This window comes from Chrysochloris asiatica, unplaced genomic scaffold (genome assembly GCF_000296735.1).
Source record: "Chrysochloris asiatica unplaced genomic scaffold, ChrAsi1.0 scaffold00007, whole genome shotgun sequence".
In the NCBI taxonomy this organism is placed as follows: Eukaryota; Metazoa; Chordata; class Mammalia; order Afrosoricida; family Chrysochloridae; genus Chrysochloris; species Chrysochloris asiatica.
In genome coordinates, this window is record NW_006408525.1 from 14,740,928 (window position 1) to 14,761,930 (window position 21,003).

Sequence of the window (21,003 nt, forward strand, 5' to 3'; positions counted from 1 at the left end):
CCTCAAATATGATGGTGAAATTAGGACATTTCCTGATAAACAGAAATTAAAGGAATTTGTAATAACCAGACCAACTTTACAAAAAAATGCTAAAGGATGTTCTTTGTACTGACAGCCAACGACAACAACAACCTGAGATTACCATACATGACAACGCCACCCTGAAATCAATTCAAATGTAGAGGTATCTAAAGTAAAACAAACCTACAAGACTGAAAATAGGGAACCATAGGTATCAATGTATAATGAAGTCAACTACAAAGCAAAAAGAGGGAATAATGTTGATAGAGAACTTCAAACTGGAAGGAAGTCAAATCAATTTCATGATAAAGCAGACTTTTTTAAGCTGGGAAAAAGTAATAAATTACAGGGTAACCGCAAAGAAAAATAATATACCTGCACATCAAAATACAAAAGAAAATCAACAAAATTTAGTAAGCATTAACACAACAGAAATGAAAATTACAAGAAAACCCACAAACAAAATGAACTTACCATAGAAAATTATATGGGACAAAGAATTCAGCAGTACCACAGAAAAATGGAATACACACAGAAAAATGAAAACAATCAATTCATACTTATTAATAGTTACACTGAATATAAATGGATTAACTATACCAGTCAAGAGACATAAAAAGCAGAATGGATAAGAAAACAGAATCCTTCAGTATGCTGTCTACAAGAGCTATATAAAAAAGATGGAGACAGCCTAAATGTCCATCAATTGAAGAATGGCTAAGCAAACTTTGGTACATACACACAATGGAATACTACAAAATGTTGAAGAATAATAATGAATCTGTGAAATATCTCATAACATGGTTGAGGTTGGAAGACATTATGGTGAGCGACATTGGTCAATCACAAAAGGACAAATGTTGTATGAGATATTATAAAAAAGTTTAAAAAAAAGGTTTCCATTATAAAAGAAACAATCGATGATGGTTACGAGGGAGGATTATTCATAGGCATGTGATAGAGGGTGGACACATGTTAACATGGGTGACAGGGCAGGCAATATACAACAAAAGGGAGGTTGGCAGAGGAAAGATGAAGGTAGCAGGAGACATAGGGAGGAATGCAAATGTTAAAGTGAATAGAGGTGAATGGTATTTAGCTGTTAGTATATGGAGGGGATCTCAACCATGTAATGAAGCAAATGTGTTTGTTTGTTGATGTGTTTGTTGAATGTAAAACTGACGACCTGCTTTGTAAATCATCACTCAATTTGCAATAAAAAGGTTAAATAATAATAATAGTAACCTACGAGTGGATACATAGAAACACAAGATGAATAGGTGTGAGTAGGAGAATGGGATTATATTCATGAATATATATTGATTTGACATAGAATATGGTGTGGAGCTGTATGATCAGCACTAGACTACTAACTACAAGGTTGGTGGTTCAAATGTACCAGCTACTCCTTGGAAACCCTTTATAGGATTACTATGAGTCAGAACTGACTCAATAACACTTAACAACAATATTTACCTATGCTGTTATAGCCAGGACTATAATAGATCACACAGGGGAAGAGTTATGAAAACTCAGCCATAAACAAACACTGTAAGGGAATGAGTCACTGGGTCTGAGACCTCAGGATCATTCTCTCAGGTAATACCAAGTTCAATGGTCACAACATCGTCCACAAAGCAATGTTCTAAACTCTAATTTGGTGAGTAGTGACTGGTGGCTTAAAAGCTTGTGAACAGGCATGTAAAGTGCAAGTATTGGTCTCTACCATCTGGAGCAAAGAAAAGTGAAGAAAATCAAAGAGTCTTAGAAAAAATCAGTCGAATGGGCAAGGGACCACACAAACCTCAGTCTCTACCACCCAGAGACCAGAACTAGAGAGTGCCCCACTACCACTACCAACTGCTTTGAAAGAGTTCACATTAGAAGGTTCAGGATAGAGTGGGAGAAACATGTTGACCAAACTAAAACTCATTAAATACCAGGTTGAACATTGACCAATTTTTTTTGTATAATGATTCTGTCTTGTTTTGATAATTCCTCCATCATTTAACGTTGGATGTTGCTGGTGTTGTTAAGTGCCGTCAAGTTCCAACCCATAATGACTCTATATGGAGCTTCTAAGGAGGGGCTGGTTAGTTTGAACTGCCAACCCTGCAGTTCAAACCAGCCCTGAGGTCCAGTTCTTATTCTACAGCACCACACCAGGACTTCATTTTGCCCATGTTGTTGCTGTTATGTGCCGTGGAGTCGGTACCCACTCATAGAATCCTTTATTATTGCAATCCATGGCTTGAATACTTTCTTCAGTTCTTTCAACTTGAGAGATGCTGAGCATGTTCTTTCCCTTTGGTTTTCTGACTCTAGATCTTTGCACATTTCTTTGTACTACTTTACTTTGTCTTCTCAAGCTGCCCTTTGAAATTTTATGTTCAGCTCTTTTACTTCCTCATTTCTTCCAGATGCTTTAGCTTCTATTCTCAAAAGCAAGTTTCAAAGTCTCTTCTGACATCCCTTTAGGTCTTTTCTTGATGTCCTGTCTTTTTAATAACCTTCTGCTTTCTTTATGTACGATGTTCTTGCCATCATCCCACAACTCTACTGCTCTTTGGTTATTAGTGTCTAATGCATTAAATCTGTTCTTGAGATGGTCTCTAAATTCAAGTATTTAGGTGGAATATATTCAAGGTCGTGTTTTGGCTCTTGTGGACTTGCTTTCATTTTCCCTAGCTTCAGCCTGAACTTGCATACAAGCGATGGACGGTCATTCCACAGTCTGCCCCTGGTCTTGTTTTGGCTGATGATATTGAGCTTCACGTTCATCTCTTCCCACAGATGCACTCAATTTGATTCCTGTGTATTACATCTGGTGAGGTCCTTTTATGTTTTTACATAATTATCTTTCCATAATTCATCTTGATCGCATGTTTAATCAATTTCAGAATGAAGACAGTGGTAGAATTCTTCAATCTCATCATTATTGGGTTTAATGGTTGATGCATACAATTGAATACTAGTCCTACTAACTGGTCCTCCTTGAGGCATATTAATATTATCCTACAACAAACAACATTATACTTCAAGATAGATCTAGAAATATTCTTTTTGATGAACGTGATGCCATTCATCTTAAATTCTTGGTTAAACCATATGATTGTCAGATTCAAAATGTCTAATACCAGTCCATTTCAGTTCACTAATGCCCAGTACATCTATCTTTTGTGTTACATTTCATTTTTTATGACTTCCAATTTTCCTTGATTCATACTTTGTACATTCTCTGTTCTGATTATGAATGGATGTTTGCAGCTGTTGAGTTGTGCCACAACATGAAATGAAGGTCCTGAAAGATGACTAACCATTAAGAAGTGGTCCGCCTCTCCTTCTTCCAAATCCATCTTAGTCTGGAAGCTCTGCTGAAACCTATCCACCGTGGGTGACCCTGCTGGTGGTATTTACAATATTGGTGGCTTAGCTTTCCAGCATTATAGCCACACGCACATCACCACAGTCAGACAAACTGACAGATGAGTGGTGGTACTGTATATTAACACTACTTTAAACAAGCTCTATTTGCATAGTAAAGTGTTTTTTCTGTTTTAAGTTATTCTATAAATGAGAAGATATACTGTAACATAATTTTTTAATCAATACAGTAGGCTGATAATGACAAATATTTATTCATGCTTGATCAATTTCAGACTGACGAAGTTGGTTGTTGTTGTTATTTTCCATCCAGTTCTGACTCATAGCTACCCTGCATGAGGTTCCCAAGGAGCAGCCGATGGGTTTGAACTGCCGACCCTCTCCAATTTCATTATCACTGGGTCCAGTGGTTCTGTGTACATGTGAACAATAGTGGTAGTAACTGGTCTTCCTTGTAGGTGTATAGATATTATTCTTTCCCAGACAGCATTGTACTTCAAGATAAACTTTGAAATGTTGTTTTTAATGATGAATGTGATCCCATTAGGATCCATGTGTTATGATCCATGCCTTTCTGGCCTGGGTACACTCTAACAGGCTATCCTGACCAAAGTCTAGACCATCATTTAGGGTCACTGATGAACGCTAACTAGAAAGGAGGCATGAGAAAAGTTCTACCTAATGGAAATTAATTATGTTTCAGAGTTACAAAAGCAAAGCTATGAAATACTTAACATCTCTCAAGAACTTCCTGGGGATGGGGAAGAGTTGTCATTGTTTAGCTTAACCTAATGATTGCACTGGAGTCCTGGTCTGGCACGGTAGGATAAACACACTGAACTGCTAACCACAAGGTCCAAGGGTCAAACCCACCAGCTGCTCCTCGGAAACCCTATACAGGGTTGCTATGAATCGGAACCAACACAACAGCACTTCACAATAACAACACTTGCATTACTACTGCTCACTGTGACAGAGCTCCTGAGTTAGCAGTATGTTCTAGAAGACTAAATGTCACAAAGAGGTGGTCTGGGTCCTAGCAGCCATTTCTTTCCCTGCTGTCCCCAAGTTCAATGGCTCTACTTGTTCAAGGCACTTATCAGCGGGTTGAACTGGTTTCAGAATTTGTCTCAAAACAACAGGCGAGGCAGTCATTACCGACTAATAAGAGTTGGTGAGAATGGAAATCTATTTGCCTTTGATGTTATGGAAAGAAACTTTAGTTTTATTCAGAAATAATATATAGCCTCTCTAGGTTTCACTGATTATGTATTTTTAATGCCCCAAGTATAATATTTTCTATGTAATGGCTAAAAAAGGTTTTATAACACAAGGAGTAATGAGTTTTTTAAGATGTGTGATAAATGTGTATCAACCCAGATGAATGCATGGAGAATTATACACCAAGCTTCAGTAACCTTTAAAAGCAAATGCTTATGATACTGAAAAATCACCAACAGTACAATGTGATGCTCAAAATGTCTAGTATTAAGAATTCCATACTGCTCACCTATGTTAATAAATAACGTTGTGAAACAGCAGTCTCTAAGGTGGCCCTAACGAGCCACCCGGCATCCCATTCTTGTGCAGCGCTCTCCTACGCAGTACCAGGTTTTGTGTGTGACCAACTGCATATGGCAAGAGGGCTGATACAAAGAGATAAGCTATATAAGGCACCGCGGCTATTGTGTATCTCCCTTCTCTGTCTCTTGCTCGCTCTTCTTGTCATCACTTGGTCTTGAGGAAGTCAATTGCCATGTTGTGACCACCCAAAATGTGATGAGGGACTGAAGCCCCCTGCCCACTGACACACAAGTCACCTATGAAGCAACCTTCCTGCCCTACTCTTTCATTCCCAGCCCCAGCTAACAACTTGCCTACAACTGCATACAAGACCCAACACATACAAGACCCAAAGTCACCTCGTCACTCACCCTAGGATTCTTGTCTCTTTGTTTCTGTAAGCTGCAAACTTTCAGGGACATGTATTACACAGAAATAGGTAACTAATACAAGCATAATCATTAGTCACAGTGAATCAGAATCTTGTTAGTGTAAGATAACGCAGTAGGAAAAGAACAATGTAGCAGCCATCTTTAATTTTTAATATTTAAGCTCATTTTTAGGAATGTATTTAATGCACCTTCCACAATGTTTTCTTACAGTGATATAACATACATGTAAAGTATATGAACTCTAGAAGTAGAATCAGAAAAAACTTTATTGTCGTCTGTAATAGTGTACAACCCTTTAAAGGGTAAATAAGGAGCTGGGTGGAAAATTATCAAGTTAGTCAGATAAATTCATTACAGCATCATCAAGTTCACCTACATCTTGTTATCAAATTGAAGAATGCTGCAACTCTTTAAAAGGAAAATAAAAAGATGCTATATTGAGTATGAAAGGGCTTCAAAAACTTTACAGAAAAATGGAATTAAAAGAGAATGGAATTTCCCCACAACTCTTTGAAGCCCCTCATGTACTTGATAGAGACAAAGATACAGATGTAGTAAGTGAGCAAACTCTGCTTATCTGCATACACAGGCATAGACACATACACAAACACACACACATTATCTCTGCTATTCTATGAAACACTGGCTCTAGTAATGCCAATCCTTTGATTAATTTGTTTACATTCGGTAAAATATTTCTTTCTCTCGAGTCAGAACTTAAAGTAAGCAGACTACTACAAAGTATTAACAGATGTGCAACAGACATGTGGATGGATAGGAATATTCAATGAGGACTAGATCCGTCTGGACATTCTTGGGATGACACTGACAGTTATACTCATTCCTTAGCCTGAGGTTGGTTTCCATCAGATGTAACAATTCAGTTTCTGGGAAACTAGCGACAGATGTCAATTTCAGTGAAGAGATTACATGCATATACGCGAGTATCTCCTCTGGTGTTCTGGGAGGTGATTTCGGTTACTGTTTCTTTTCATTAGAGGCGAGAGAGGCAATGATCTGAGTTCATTATTTGTTATTTCTTGCCTCCAAAGCATCATCGCTGGTAAATGAATGACTCTCACCTTGGGGTAATAGAAGACGAAGATTAACAACAAAACAACTAAACAGTTCCAGGAAGCTTGTGTATGCAGGCATTACTCATCTGGTAACATCACCTAACTGAACATAGAGAGATTCTCAAAGTAAAACCAAACAAAACCCCCCACTGCCATCAAATCCATTCTGACTCACTGTGACCCTATGACCCCTATCAAAATACCGGAGCAAAGGGAGGGAGGCAAGAGAGCTAACCTTTGCTGAGAGTACCGACTTGGGCTAGATGCTGTGCTAAGTTATTTTTGCAAAGTTAAGTAAAAAATATTGCTACTGGGATTCCAGTTCATGGGTTTATTCCAAATAAAATGTGTATCTGAAATCAGTGGGATGGATGGCTGCAGACAAAGTCGCCCAGTAATACACTTGTCTTAGTTTCACTAGTCCTGGTGTGGTGCTGTGGGTTAATGCGCCAGACCGCAGAGCCATTTGAACTGCAAGGATGGTGGTTCAAGCTCACCAGCTGCTCCTAATCGACTTGACGGCACGTAACAACAAGTCTCATTAGGAAATCTTTTTTTTTTTTTTTTTTTTTAAATCCCATCAAAACGGCTTCCTAGGGGTTTTCCTGTTTATAGTTGTCTTTGAGTCAGTTTCAACTCATAAGGCACCTCTGAACAAGAGAATGAGACACTTCCTGACAAGATGTCCAAAGTATTGGACTAAGTCTTGCCATCATCGCTTCTAAGGAGCATTCCAGATGGACTGGTTTGTTCTTCTGATAGTCCATGGTACTTTCAATATTTTTCACCAACACCATAATTCAAAATGCATCAATTCTTAAACTTTTAATGTTCTTTGCTAATGCCATAGTTTAACTGCATCAATTCTCTGGTCTTCTGTATTCACTGTCCAAGTTTCACATGCATATGAGGCTACTGAAAATACCATGGCTTGGGTCAGGCACACCTTAGTCCTCAAATGGACCTCTTTGATTTTTAACAGTTTAAAGAGGTCTTTTGTAGCAGATCTGTCTACTGCAACTTGTCATTTGATTTCTTGATGGCTACTTTCATGAGCATTGATTGTGGAACCAAATAAAATGATATGTTTCATCACCACAATCTTTTCTCCACGTATCCTTATTTATGTATTGGTCGAGTTGTGAGGAATTGCATTTTCTTTACATTGAGGCGTAGTTCATATTGAAGGTTGTAGTCTGCTGGACCAATTCACTTTGAGGCACAGAGGTCAGCTCAGACATTTATGGTGATTGTGTTTGGGGATTCTTAGGGCATAATATAGACAGATTTTCTTAGCAGATGTAGGGTAATTCTGGGGGCTTATTATGAAGAAGTTTTAAGGACGTGGAAAACTGCATTGGTGAGGAAAAGGCCAGGAAACTTTTACTGAGGATTTTACTCCATCGTGACAATGCACCTGCTCATACTTCGAGGGCAGCAAGGGTTGTCCTCTGGGAATTTCATTGGGAATCCTGACCCTATCCACCCTACAGACCTGATTTTTCCCCTTCAGGCTTCTTTTTGTGCCCCAAACTCAACAAACATTGAAAATAACACAATTTAGTTCCCTCAAGGCTGTCAAAACTGCCATTATGATGTAGTGTAAATAGAAGATTACAGAATTCTTTAGGGAGGGTTAAAGAGATGGAAACCCTATCTTCACAAGAACTAGATAGAGGACATATAGAAAAACAATAACTTTACATTTTGCCATTTTGTTTAATAAAGGTTTCTATGATTTTGTAGTAATGCTTTTTAACTTACTCTTGTATACACAAGCTCCTTCACTGTGGACAGGAACCCTATTAAGAGTTAATATTCTTTCTATTTCATATATAAATATGGATACCAAAACTCAAGAGGTTAAATAAACATGCCCAAAGTTATTCAGTCATTCTGTGAAGGTAACAACATTTGAATAGACATTTCTCTGAGTTCAGAATACATACTCTTCTGCTTACACTAGACTTGCATACTTGTCACCAAATCCAGGTTATGTATTTAATCCTTACAGACCCACACTTAGAGACTATTTACAAACACTTCAAATTAGCCCAATTATTTGGAGTTCTGTCTTCTTTAAATAAGAAACTTGAGGGGAAGAGGGTGGGAAAAGGAGATTGGGGGTGAGGGGCTACTTAGGCATGCTGAGAGCACTGAGCAACGAGAGCTGCGTCTCTATCCTTTTGCAGCGCTCACTGTAGTATATCCATCGGTAATGACTCATGATCATGATGATCAAATGATGTTAGTAACCTCAGTGTAAGAAGTCAGGGAGTATGCAACACTTCTTGAGTAAGACTTCCATCAAGTACGTTGTTGTTGTTAAGGGCTGTCAAGTCCATTTCAACCCATAGTGACCTTGTATAGGGTTTCCAAGGAGCGGCTGGTAAGCTCAAACCACAACCTTGCAGTTTAAACAACTTTGCGTCCAGCACATTAACCCACAGTGCCGTACCAGGGATCCTCCATCAAGTATGGTGGTGGTTATGTGCCGTGGACTTGGTTCTGACTCATAGTGACCCTGTACAGGGTTTCCGAGGCTGTAAATGTTTACGGGAGCAGAAAGCCTCATCTTTCTCCCATAGAACAGCTGGTGACCCTGAGGTTCGCAGCCCGATTTGTAACCACTATGCTACCTGAGCTCCTTTCCATAAAATATGTTGTTGTTGTTGTTGTTATGTGCCGTGGAGTCTGTTCCGACTCATAGCGAACCTGTACAGGGTTTCCGAGGCTGTAAAAATTTACAGGAGCAGAAAGCTTCATCTGTCTCCTAACCCCAAACAATCTTGGTGCTTGAATGAGGCTAAATTATAAGAAAAAAGTTAGCTCATTTTTGCAACCCATTCCTCCATGATGCTGAGTAAAGTTAGCGGTGGCATACTGTTACATTTTCTAATTGTTACTATTTGTTCTTGCTAACCTTCAGGACATATGTACTTGGAGCCAAGTCTATACTGATTTTTAATAATGGATAATGGGTAGACGGAGTTCTGGTGTGGTGTTGTAGGATAAGCAATTGACCTCATGGTTGGTTTGATCTGCAGGGTCGGTGGTTCAAACACACCAGCTGCTCCTTGTAAACCCTATACAGGGTTGCTATGAGTCAGAAGTAACTCAATGACACTTAACAACAACACTGTGTAGACAGAGCACTTGACTATCAGTTTGTCATACTGCAGTGGCTTGTGCGGTACTGTACTATAGGAAGCTATGCCACTGGTATTTCAAACACCATGGTGGACAGGTTTCAACTGAGCTTCCAAACTGAGAGACTGGGAAGAAGGCAGGGAGACCACTTCTGAAGAATTAGCCACTGAAAGAAAGCCAGTAGGACTTTAGACTTGTTATCAGGAGGGACTAGTGCCTGGAGAAAGGCATCATGCTTGGTAACTGGAGGGTCAATGAGAAAGAGATGGACTGACAAAGTGGCTGCAGCAGTGAGCTCAAACACAGCAACAGTTGTGAGGACTGTGCGCATGACCACACAGTGCTTTGTTCTGTGGTGCCTAGGGTCACTAGGAGTCAGAACTGACTTGATAGTACCTACCTAACAACGACAATCTAGAAACCAAAATATCAGTCCAAATTCACTGCTATCAAGTCAATTCCAGCTCACAGTGACCCAATGGGACAGAGCAGAGCAGCTCCAAAGGGTGTCTCAGGCTGTGACCTTTATAGACGAATCCTGGTGTGGCACTGGGGGTGAATGCGCCAGACTGCAAAGCCATTTGAACTGCAAGGTCGGAGGTTCAAGCTCTCCAGCTGCTCCTCTGAAACCCTATACAGGGTTGCTATGGGTCGGAACCGACTTGACAGCACTTAACAACAACAATCTTTACAGAAGAAGCTCTGGTAGTGCAGTAGGTTAAGCGTTAACCAAAAGGTTGGATGTTCCAACCCACCTGCTCCTCTGCAGGAGAAAGCTAAGGCAGTGTGCGTCTGTAAAGATCTCCAGCCTAGGGTGTCCTATGGAACAGTGCCACTCTGTCCTCGAGGCTCACTAGGAATCAGCTCAGTGGCAGGGACTTGAACTGCACTCTTTATAGACTCCTCACTCTAAGTCTGGAATCCACTCAATGCCAACGGGCCTTTTAATCTTTGGCAAAGCAGACATCTTTCTCCCACAGAGTGGTTAGAACCACCAACCTTTCAGTTAGCAGCCAAGCACTTATCCACTGCACCACCAGGGCTCCTATAATGCATAATTGTTGTTAAGTGCCATCGAGTTGTTCTGATTCATAGCAGCCCGATATAGGGTTCCCGAGGGGCAGCTAGTGGGTTTAAACTGCCAACCTTGGGGTTCAAATTGACGTTACGGTGCAGTGCATTATCCTGCAGTGCCACACAAGGACTCCTGTAATACAGAGCTCCACCTAATTTAAGATCTAATTTAAGATCTGTTTCTAATGTCTTTCTGACATACCACATTAAAAGAAGGATGTTAAGGTAACATGGTTTGGGGGCCAGATAATCCTGGCTATTGATCATTGCTCCTCAGTTTTCTTATTTCTCCAGCTGTAATGGTGGGACAGTGGTACCCAACACTGCCTTTTGGAAGAAGAGATTAATCTGGTCTCTTTTTCCATTTATCTTATAAAGCTGAGTCAGGAGAAAGGTGAAAGGAGAGAATTGAAAGGTTTCTACAATACAGTGCTTGGGGTATATTTTCTAGGCATGGAGCACAGTATAGTATTCCTTTCCATTCATTCCACAGGGTTTGAAGTTAGATTTCAGGGCTGACCCAGAGTTGCCTGTCTTTTTCCCCTCTGCTCCTTGGGTGTTTTTACTCCCTTGTAGTAACAGTCTGAAGCTATTGTCCCAGATTGCCTGGGATGGTGGCGTAAGCCTGTGGGTAACAGGCAGTGGGACAGACTCACTCTGGCTGGCTATTTCTTGTTCCTTCCTTCTCCATTGTTGCAATTGACAATATCCATAACTATCGTTTCCTTGAACTGCAGGAGTTAGGCTGTGACATTCAGCTCTAGGTTAGGATGCACTGCACTGAGAGAGGTCAAGGGGGTCCCCACAAGACCCACAGTCATTTACTGACACTTTACAAAGACCTTTGAACTCAGAACCCTTGTTAATAATGATCACTGACCTGCCTTTCCAGGACCATACATTTCCTTTGGAGACCTCTTAGAAGGCAAGGCAAGCAATTCAATGCTATCATAAATAATACCATTCTAAGTTCCTTGGAAACCCTAGGGTCGCTATGAGTTGAAACCAACTCGACAGCAATTAACAACAACAACAAGAACCTGGGGCAGCACTGTAGGATAAGCACTGGACTGTGAAGCACAAGGTCAGCAGTTCAAACTCATCAGTTGCGCCATCAAAAGCCTATACAGGGTTGTTAAGAGTTGAAACCAACTTGCTAGCATTTAACAACAACAATAAGAGACTGAAGTTCTGGTGTGGCACTTCAGGATAATGCACTGGACCGCAGGGTCCGTCTGAATCACAAGCTTGGTGGCTCAAACTCACCAGACGCTCCTTGGAAACCCTCGACAGGGTCGCTAAGAGTCTGAACCCACTCACCAGTTACCTAACAACAACAGTAAGAGCCTCGTCCACATGATCAGCAACACCTACTTTCTACAATGTTGAGAGGATGAAGTGAAACAGAGCACAGACAATGAAAGGTAGCAAACACAGCTGGGGTGGAGTCAAAAATACACCCCTTCCTGTCCTACGTTTTCCCTTATTAACTGCAAATATGAAGAAGAGAAAAAGAGAAATTCAACACAAATTTGCTTTTTCCTTTTCCTGCCATCCCTACAGAACAGTGATTGAACTCTTCCAGGTACTATGCACAGCTATAAAGCTTATTAGTGTGCACTGTTCCTTCCTGAAGAGGTATGATTCTGCAAGCGGATGGCATGGTGCTAAATGTGATTTGTGCGTGGCACTTCTGGGTTTTCTTCACATACGACAACCTACACCTCTGCTTTATTAATCACTTTTTGCTAGAAACTGCCAAGAAAAAATATACCATGAATACACTTCACTGGGTTTTCCCTTAAATCTTTTCAAATGTGAAGCTTGTGAATTCTCAGTCTTGCATATTGTCATATTACTTCATGCCTTTTTCACTATGGTGGTTTCTCCACAGGATAATTTAGTGACAACAATTTATTGGATATCTTCTGAGGTCAAACTTCTGGTGTGGATGCTTGTGATTTAACAACTCTATAAGGTAGCATAGTAGGATAAGCACTAGACTGCGAGGTTGATTCAAACTGCAAGGTCAGCGGTTCAAGCCCACCAGCTGCTCCTCGGAAACCCTACACATGGTCACTATGAGTCGGAACCAACTCAACAGCACTTAATAACAACAATGATACAAGGGAGCTGATACGCCTTCTCACGTATGATGAGAAAACTAAGGCTAAGAGAAATGAAGGAACTTACGTAAAGTCACGGAGCTTGAGAAACCAAAATCTGGTTATTGCTTTGAAAACCATGTGCACATTTGAAAGGACAGCAAGCACATATTTCCTTTTTCCTCCTAAAAAGCATACCAAGCAAAATGCACTAAAAGGGTTATAAAGGAGTCTCTTAGATTCTTAGAGTCCTGGTGTGACCCTATAGGATAAGTACTGGACTGCTAACCACAAGGTCGGTAGTTCAAGCCCACCAGTAGGGTCGCTATGAGTTGGAACCAATTCGACAGTACTTCACATCACCACAATTTAGGTTCTTAGGAGTCTGTTGGGATTTCCCTTCACACTCTCCGACATGAAGAAGCTGCCCGGAATGTAGTCGCAGTCTATCCGATTGCTTTGTCCAGGGTCAAAAATACCCTGGACACCCAGCAGCTAGAAAGTGTATTCTGATGGAGATGCTCATCTAAGACTGTCTATTAGTGACTGTCTTTGTTGTTGTTAAGTGCTGTCCAGTCAGTTCTGACTCATAGTGACGTGTATAGGGTTCCCAGGAGTCCTGGTGTGGCTAAGCACTGGACTGCTAACTACAAGGTCATCAATTCAAACCCACCAATCACTCAGAGGGAGACATATGAGGTTTTTTGCTCCCTTAAAGATTTACAGGGTCATTAGGAGTCGGATTTGACTCAATGGCGGCATGCTTGAATGTAGCAGAAAGGGTTTTGGAGCTAGAAGACTTGCATTCATTCTAGTTCTAGCTGGCTCATTTAATGGTGGTGGATTTGGGGGCAGTATTCAAGGATCTTATTTTCTTCATTTATAAAATGGCAAAATTGATAAGATACATATATCTCAAAGGGTTATTCTGAGAATGTACTGAATTAAGGCTTGTTCATATACTGCTCCATTTAGTTCTTTAGTTATTTACTGCCTATCTTTCACGATATCAGGGAATTAGACTGTGTATTTCACCATCATATCTTCAAGGCAATCACCATTTGATTTCAAATCATAATTCTGTTCCTTTTTTTGATGTTTCCCTCGAAATTACTAGATACCCCCATCCTGCCCCCTGCCAAATGAGATCTGATATTCGCATCTAAATCACACGAAATGTAAAATGGTGAGGCTTCATTTCTTGTTACTAATTTTTGTAACCTCTAAGAGGTTTTCTTGGTTTTGCTGATTATTCTGCAATTTCCAGGTTCTCTCCAGATGTGAAGAAAAGTGCTTACTTGGTTGAGATGCTCGTACTTACTTGATGAAGTACTTGATTCCATCTGCTGTGTAAGCTTCTTCCCACCCGTAAGGTAGACCTAGAGTGAAAGGAAACAGAAAACATACTTTATAAGATGGTGAAGATAACTTTATTTCCCGAACACAAATCTTCTAGATCTTCATAATTATTTTAGTACATTTCTTGTATCAAATGATTTTCTAGGAAGGGGAATTAAGACAATTCAGGATAAGATTTCATACTCAGCATCTTTGGAATACAATAAATAAGTCTTGAATAGTCTACAATCTGCTTTAGTTGCAATACTGGATTATGACTTGTCATTTGCATATGGTGAACATTTTTGTCAGCAGGATCCAAGCAAAAATTTTTGGTAGAGCGGATGGTTTTTGCCTGAAGGCAGAGCGATGGACCAGATTGCCGCTGCTGTTCTATTCTGGCTCAAAGTTTCTTTAATTGGCTCCCTTTACATTGTTGCACTCAGCTCCACGGGGAATTGATGCATGAGGGCCAGGTCAGCAGGAGTTTGAAAGGAGCTTTTGAACAATACAAAATGTCTTATGAGTTTGAAAGTTTAGCAAAGTGATTTACAATGGATTGTGGTATTTTGCTTTGTTAATTAAGAATTTTGTGCACTAAACACAAATAGCCAAACAATTTGCTAAATTTAGCTTCCATTTCTATAATAGGATTGAGTATAGTTAGTTAGCTATAAAGAGATGTAGAATGATGTAAGTAAGCACTTATTTGAGCATATTTCTGTAAATGAGTACATTTTTGTTCTCATCATACCAATAGAATAGCCTCATGCTGAGGCAACCACATTCCGTTACATTCCAATTACGGATGATACCCCACTAGAACACAATCGTTTCTACCCCTCCACTCTACCCTTGGAGTCCTGGTGTGACACTGTGGGCTAATGTATGAGACTGCAAGGTTGGTGATTCAAGCTCACCAGTTGCTCCTTGAAAACCCTATACTGGGTCACTATGCGCCGGAATCCACTCGACGGTACTCAACAACAACAACTCTACCCTTAAGAGCCCTGGTGGCACAGTGGTTAAGTGCTTAGTTGTTACCTGAAAGGTTAGCAGTTTGAACACAACCGCTGCTCCACAGGGAAAAGAGGCAGCAATTTGCTTCCATAGGGATTTATAGTCTTTGTAAGCCTTATGGGGCCGTTCTACTCAGTCCCACAGGGCCACTCTGAGCGGGAATTTCCCTGATGGACCGTGGACCATGGGTGTGCTTGTTAAGGATGATCCCGGACCTTTTGGATCTGTTCTTTGTTACTGGCTGATCATGGCCCCTTTAATGGAGAAGATTTGGTGAAACAGGTAATCTGCTACTTTAGAAAGTAACTGAACTATGAAAACAAACCACTAACTTCCATTTCCCCATATCTCAGCAAGGGGCATAGCAAACTTGCAGGAACAGTAACTGATTCAAAGTAATAAAACCTTATTTTCTCACCATTCCCTTCCAAGAGAATATTCTTCTAGAAGCAACTCTGAAGATGGTTTCTTAATTAAGGTTTTGGTAGGCTAAGCTTTGGAGTTCTGATGTGGCACTGTGGATCAGCACTGGACTGCAAACCACAAGGTCAGCAGTTCAAACCCACCAGCTGCTCCTCAGAAAACTTATACAGGGCTGCTATGAGTTGGATCCATCTCGACAGCATTTAACAACAACGAGGGTGAGCTCTGGTAGTGTAGTGGGGATTACAAGATGGGCTGCTAACCTCAAGGTCAGCAGGTCGGATCTCCCAGCCCTTCCACAGGAGAAAGATGAGGCTTTCTGCTCCTGTAAATAGGCTTGCTATGAGTCGGAACTGACTCAGAGGCACACCACCACCAGGGTAAGCTTTATTTTATATTCATTCTGAGTCCTTCACCACAAGTTGTATAAAATAGGACCCAGGGCAAACACTCCGTAACCATTTCTTTCTTATAGAAACACAGGCTGCTTGATGTTTAACATAATGAATCAATATTCCTATTCTAAGGAGAACATAAGCACTCTGTGAACTCAGTAAATGACTGGTTTCTTGAAAGTTCCTGAAGTGACACTACATGGACATGTCTGGTGTCTGCAGTCAGCGCATGCTCAGCCAGGGGGGACATGACAAACTGCTGTTGTTTGTTTCCCTCCTTCACACTCTCCAAGTCTTTGTTACAGACCACTGCATTCATCACCAGCAAGCCCCACCCCTGCAAGGGAGAATCTGGTGCCGGTTCCTATGAAGCTTGCTTGCTTGATAGGGATGCTCTGGAAGACCAAGATTTCTGATCAATTTACAAAGACAGCTAAAAGTGAAGGTCTAACATGACTAAAATTTCCTTCTGATGAATGGCCTGTGTATCTGACCAGCATCATATATCTGTATTCCTAATTTCTTATGTCACAAATATTTCTTAATGCAAAGGAAGAAAAAAAACAACACCACCATGCAATTTAAACATGGTATCTGTTACTTCATAAAATAATTTCATAACTGACATTAAAACTGGGTATCACAATTCCCTGTGTCATCAAACTAGAGTTCCTGCTCTCAGTATCTTTTCACAATTAATAAACAAGGACTACAACTTCATGGCAGATGTATTAAAGGTTCTAGTACATAAGTAAGGAGCTCTGGTAGCGTAGTGGTTACGAATTGTGCTGCGAACCACAAGGTCAGCAGTTCGAAACTACCAGCTGTTCCACAGGAGAAAGATGAGGCTTTCTGCTCCCGTAAACATTTATAGCCTTGGAAACCCTGTACAGGGTCGCTATGAGTCGGAACCGACTCCATGGCACGTAACCAACCAACCAGTATCTAAGTATAGATGTAATTCAGAATGCTTATTCAATGACTATAGCCATAAAGAAATCCTTCTGCATTAATATGTACAGCTGGTATACCTTAGGATAAATCCTCTGTTATGAATCAATAAGCATTTCTTTCTAGGAAATGCAACAGTTACTTATTTTTAAGATAGTTAATAAAATCTGTGAGAAAACAGACTTGGAGACTAAACTGATAGTAATTAATAACTCAATGATTGTTCAGTGATAGAAAAAAGCCAGGATATACTAATAAATCAAACAGCCTACTTTATATGAAAGAAGCATTTAGCTTCTTTTGATGTTCACTAACTTATATGATTACAAAGCATTCAGTTTCCATTAGTACAGGATTTCATTATTTCACAATAAAGTGATTTGGGCATAATTATATCACTAAGTACTTTTGAGTAATCATTGTTCCAAACCATGAAAATATATCTACATTTCCCATACCGTTATACTTACAAATATATAAGGCTTCTATTTTTCCATTTATTTTCAGATTTGTTTTAAAACTGCTGTGACAATTAAAACCAAAACCAGGTCCCCTGCCAACAAGTCAATTCTGACACATAGTGACCCCTGTTGCTGTTGTTAGGTGCCTATGAGTCTGTTCTGCCTCAAACCAACCCTGTAAAAGGTTTCTGAGGCTTTGAATCTTCGCAGAAAGCCTCATCTTTCTCCTGTGGAGAAGCTGATAGGCTTGAACTGCAAACTTTGTGGCTGACAGTCCAATTCTTATCACATGGAGCCAACAAACTCCTACAGTGACGCGAGTAGGGTCACCCTAGGATTCCCAAGGCTGTAATCTTTACAGAAAAAAACTGCCAAATCTTTCTCCTGTGGAGCAGGTGGGTTTGAACCACAGACCTTCCAGCTAGTATCTGAGCACCTAACCACTGCACTATCAGGACTCCTACATGACAACTATAGTCACCTGAAATTCTTTGTCTATTAACCCTCACTTAACAGTCTTTCCGGAGTCCTGGTGTGACGCTGTGGGTTAATGTGCCAGACAGCAAAGCCATTAGAACTGCAAAGTCAGCCGTTCAAGCTCACCAGCTGCTCCTCAGAAACCCTATACAGGGTTGCTATGGGTCGGAACCGACTCGATGGCACTTCACAACACAACAACAACAGTCTTTCCATCAGAGATCACCTGTTTTGAATCAACAACTTCATGGTCATGAATCTAAATCCGATCAGCTTGCCAAAGTAAAAGGCTTACACATATTCAGATTAGAATATGAGATGTCACCTAAAATTCAACACTTCTAAAACCAAACTGGTGACCTTTCCCTACAAAGTAATTTCCTTCCAATTTCTCAGTCTATTCACGTACCAAGAGTCTTTTTTGTCATATTTGGTACATTTACTCATACCTTAAGCTCTTGTTGAATCTTTTTTGTATGTTTAGCATTGTGTTTGGTGCCAGTGGAGGAAAGTAACAGGACATGTGTTCAAATCCAGGTCTTTGCACTGCCACAAAGCAGAGTTTGGCTTCTATGGGAAGAGGAACAGGAAACCCACTTGAGTGCCAGCTGCATGAGGGTTCTTTTCCATTGACAGAAAAGGAAGGCAGAGAAAGACTCCGTCCTGAAACTCAGGTACACCAGTACCAGTTGCTGTCCATTTGATTCTGACTCATGGTGATTCCAGGATGGTCCTAAAGTGGAAATTGGACTAGGAGCACCAAGAACCCCTTACATCCCACACACACCATGAGACTTACACAAACAAGTAACACTAGTCTACTTCTGGGGGCGGACAAGAGTGTAGATATAAAATATTCACTATGATGCGGCTGGGAGAACCTTCTGATAGTGGAGGACAGAGTGAAATATGAGAAGAACTCTCTAGCACTCTAGATGTTGACCAAGAAGGTGGCAGAACACCACTGGAGGAATCGAAGCCTGCGGTCATTCAAGGTAACCATAGAAGCAAAAAGTACAAACTCAGTTCAACAAGTACAAAAGTACAAATAAGAGAAACAAACACTAATGAAAAGCCTGCCCCCCAAAAAATGTCTGCTCAATTCTGAGTTTAAATATTTATCTCAGTCTATGCAGTTGTGTGGTTTTTTTTTTTTTTAGTGTTTATTGGGAATTATGTGATAATTTACATAGGAGAACATTAGCTTTACATTCATCCTGTCGTATATTCTTTCATTGCCATGGTTACAATCCCCTCCATGCATCATCAAACAACCAAAGGGTACACCTCCTCAAGCCTGTCCCTTGGTTGTCAATACACAGCCCCTCTCCCTCTCTGGGTCTAGAGTCCCAGCTGCTCCATCTCTCTACGCCATCATCTCTGCCTCCATCTCTGGTGCTACTGTTTCTCTGGGTAGGGTCCCGCATTCCGCTCTTCTCCCTTGATGGTCTCAGGGACCTCCACTCCTAGACTGCAAAGTCAACCACTCCCCTCCTTTTGCTACAAAACGTCTACCTTTACATTTCCAACCCTCACAGTCAGTCCTGATAGCAATTATTCAATGTTGTACCACATGAGACCCTCAGTCTATGTAGCTTTATACTCAGTGTCTGGCATTCAATAAACAATTATGAGGCACAGAGAAAACAAGGGGAAAAACCCAAAACAATAGATCCCCTGCCAAAAGGTAAAACTGTCCATAGAACCAGATCCAGAGATATTGGACTTCCAAATAAGCAAAGTTAATACATTAAAGGGTTTAGTGGAAAAGGAGCTCTGGTAGCGTAATGGTTACGAATCGGGCTGCGAACCTTAAGGTCAGAGGTTCGAAACTACCAGCCGCTCCGCGGGAGAAAGATGAGGCTTTCTACTCCCGTAAAGATTTACACCCTCGGAAACCCTGTACAGGGTCGCTATGGGTCGGACCCGACTCGATGGCACTTAACAACAACAACAACAACAGTGAGTTAGGGTTGCGTTCCTCTGTATCAATGTTCATCAGGGCTTATGGATATTCTGCAGAAGGTGGGTGACTGGAGTTTGTTGATGTCTGGAATTTTGTTAAATGGTGAGATGGAAAAGGAAAAGGTCAAGTAAGTTGAGGGAATTTGTAAAAGTGGTTGCAATAAAGGACCACAGACTCAGCTAAATGAGAATAGAAGTAAAATCAACAGTGGGAGCTGAAAGATGAAGGAAACACAGTTATAAACAGGTAGGAGGCCTTAATGAGGACAATCAAGTGTCATGGGGAACCTTTAAAAACTGAACTGAAACAATACAGCATTTATTGGGAGAGGGGGGTGTTTGAACATAGCTCTGTTGACATTAAAGTTCTCGATGGGCATAGAGAATCACAGTAAAGTGGAATCAAAGAACATTTACAAGAAATAACTGGAAGGTGAAGGTGGTGGATTCACATAAAGAGAGATAGACGCTGGGTAGATAGAAATCTAGAGAATGAGAATTCTGAGGATAAAATAGAGTAAGAATACTATCGGTCTTAGATCACAAGTAAAAAATATACAAGTGTGTAATAAAAAGTCATATACATTTTTTAACACTTTTTTAAAAAAAGCATTTATTGTGCATTGAGTGATAGTTTCCATGGGAGAACATCAGTTTTGCACTCAACCGATTGTATTTTGTTTTATCGCAAGGGTTGCAATCCCCTCCATGCATCATCGATTAACAGTATTTACTTCTATTCCCTCTTTTTCTTTTTATGTGCACAAAACCACGCGCAGGAATAGATAATCATTTGAACAACAAAAGGGCACATTCTGCAAGCTTGTCTCCTGGCCACCAGCACACAGTCTTTCTCTTTCCATGAGTCTAGAGTCCTCAGCTGTTCTATCTCTCCATGCTAACACCTTTGTCTCCAACTCTGATGTTCTTGCTTTACTGGTTAGGATCCCACATTCTGCTCATGCTCTTCTCTCTTGATGATCCTAGGGTCCTCTATTCCTGGAATGCAAGATTAACTACTTTCCCCTTTTTGTTACAGAACTTCTACTTTTACAGTTTTGACAATCACAATTAGTCATGACAACAATTACTTACTATTAAATCATAAGAATCCTATCCCCATCTCCCTTTACCACACCCATCTAGACAAGATGAAAACTATTCAGTGGGGATTCTACCTTCCCCTGCACATTCTGAAACTAAACTCC

At 40.5% G+C, this 21,003-nt stretch overlaps 1 protein-coding gene across 1 annotated transcript in view; it reads right to left on the reverse strand.

The window, feature by feature from the left end:
• The window catches only part of STXBP4 (syntaxin binding protein 4), a 213,336-nt gene that overhangs the window by 19,151 nt on the left and 173,182 nt on the right, over window positions 1-21,003 (reverse strand). The window contains exon 15 of the mRNA XM_006832411.1: window positions 14,087-14,144. Within this exon, the coding sequence (XP_006832474.1) occupies window positions 14,087-14,144 (58 nt within the window). The remainder of the gene's footprint in view (window positions 1-14,086; window positions 14,145-21,003) is intronic.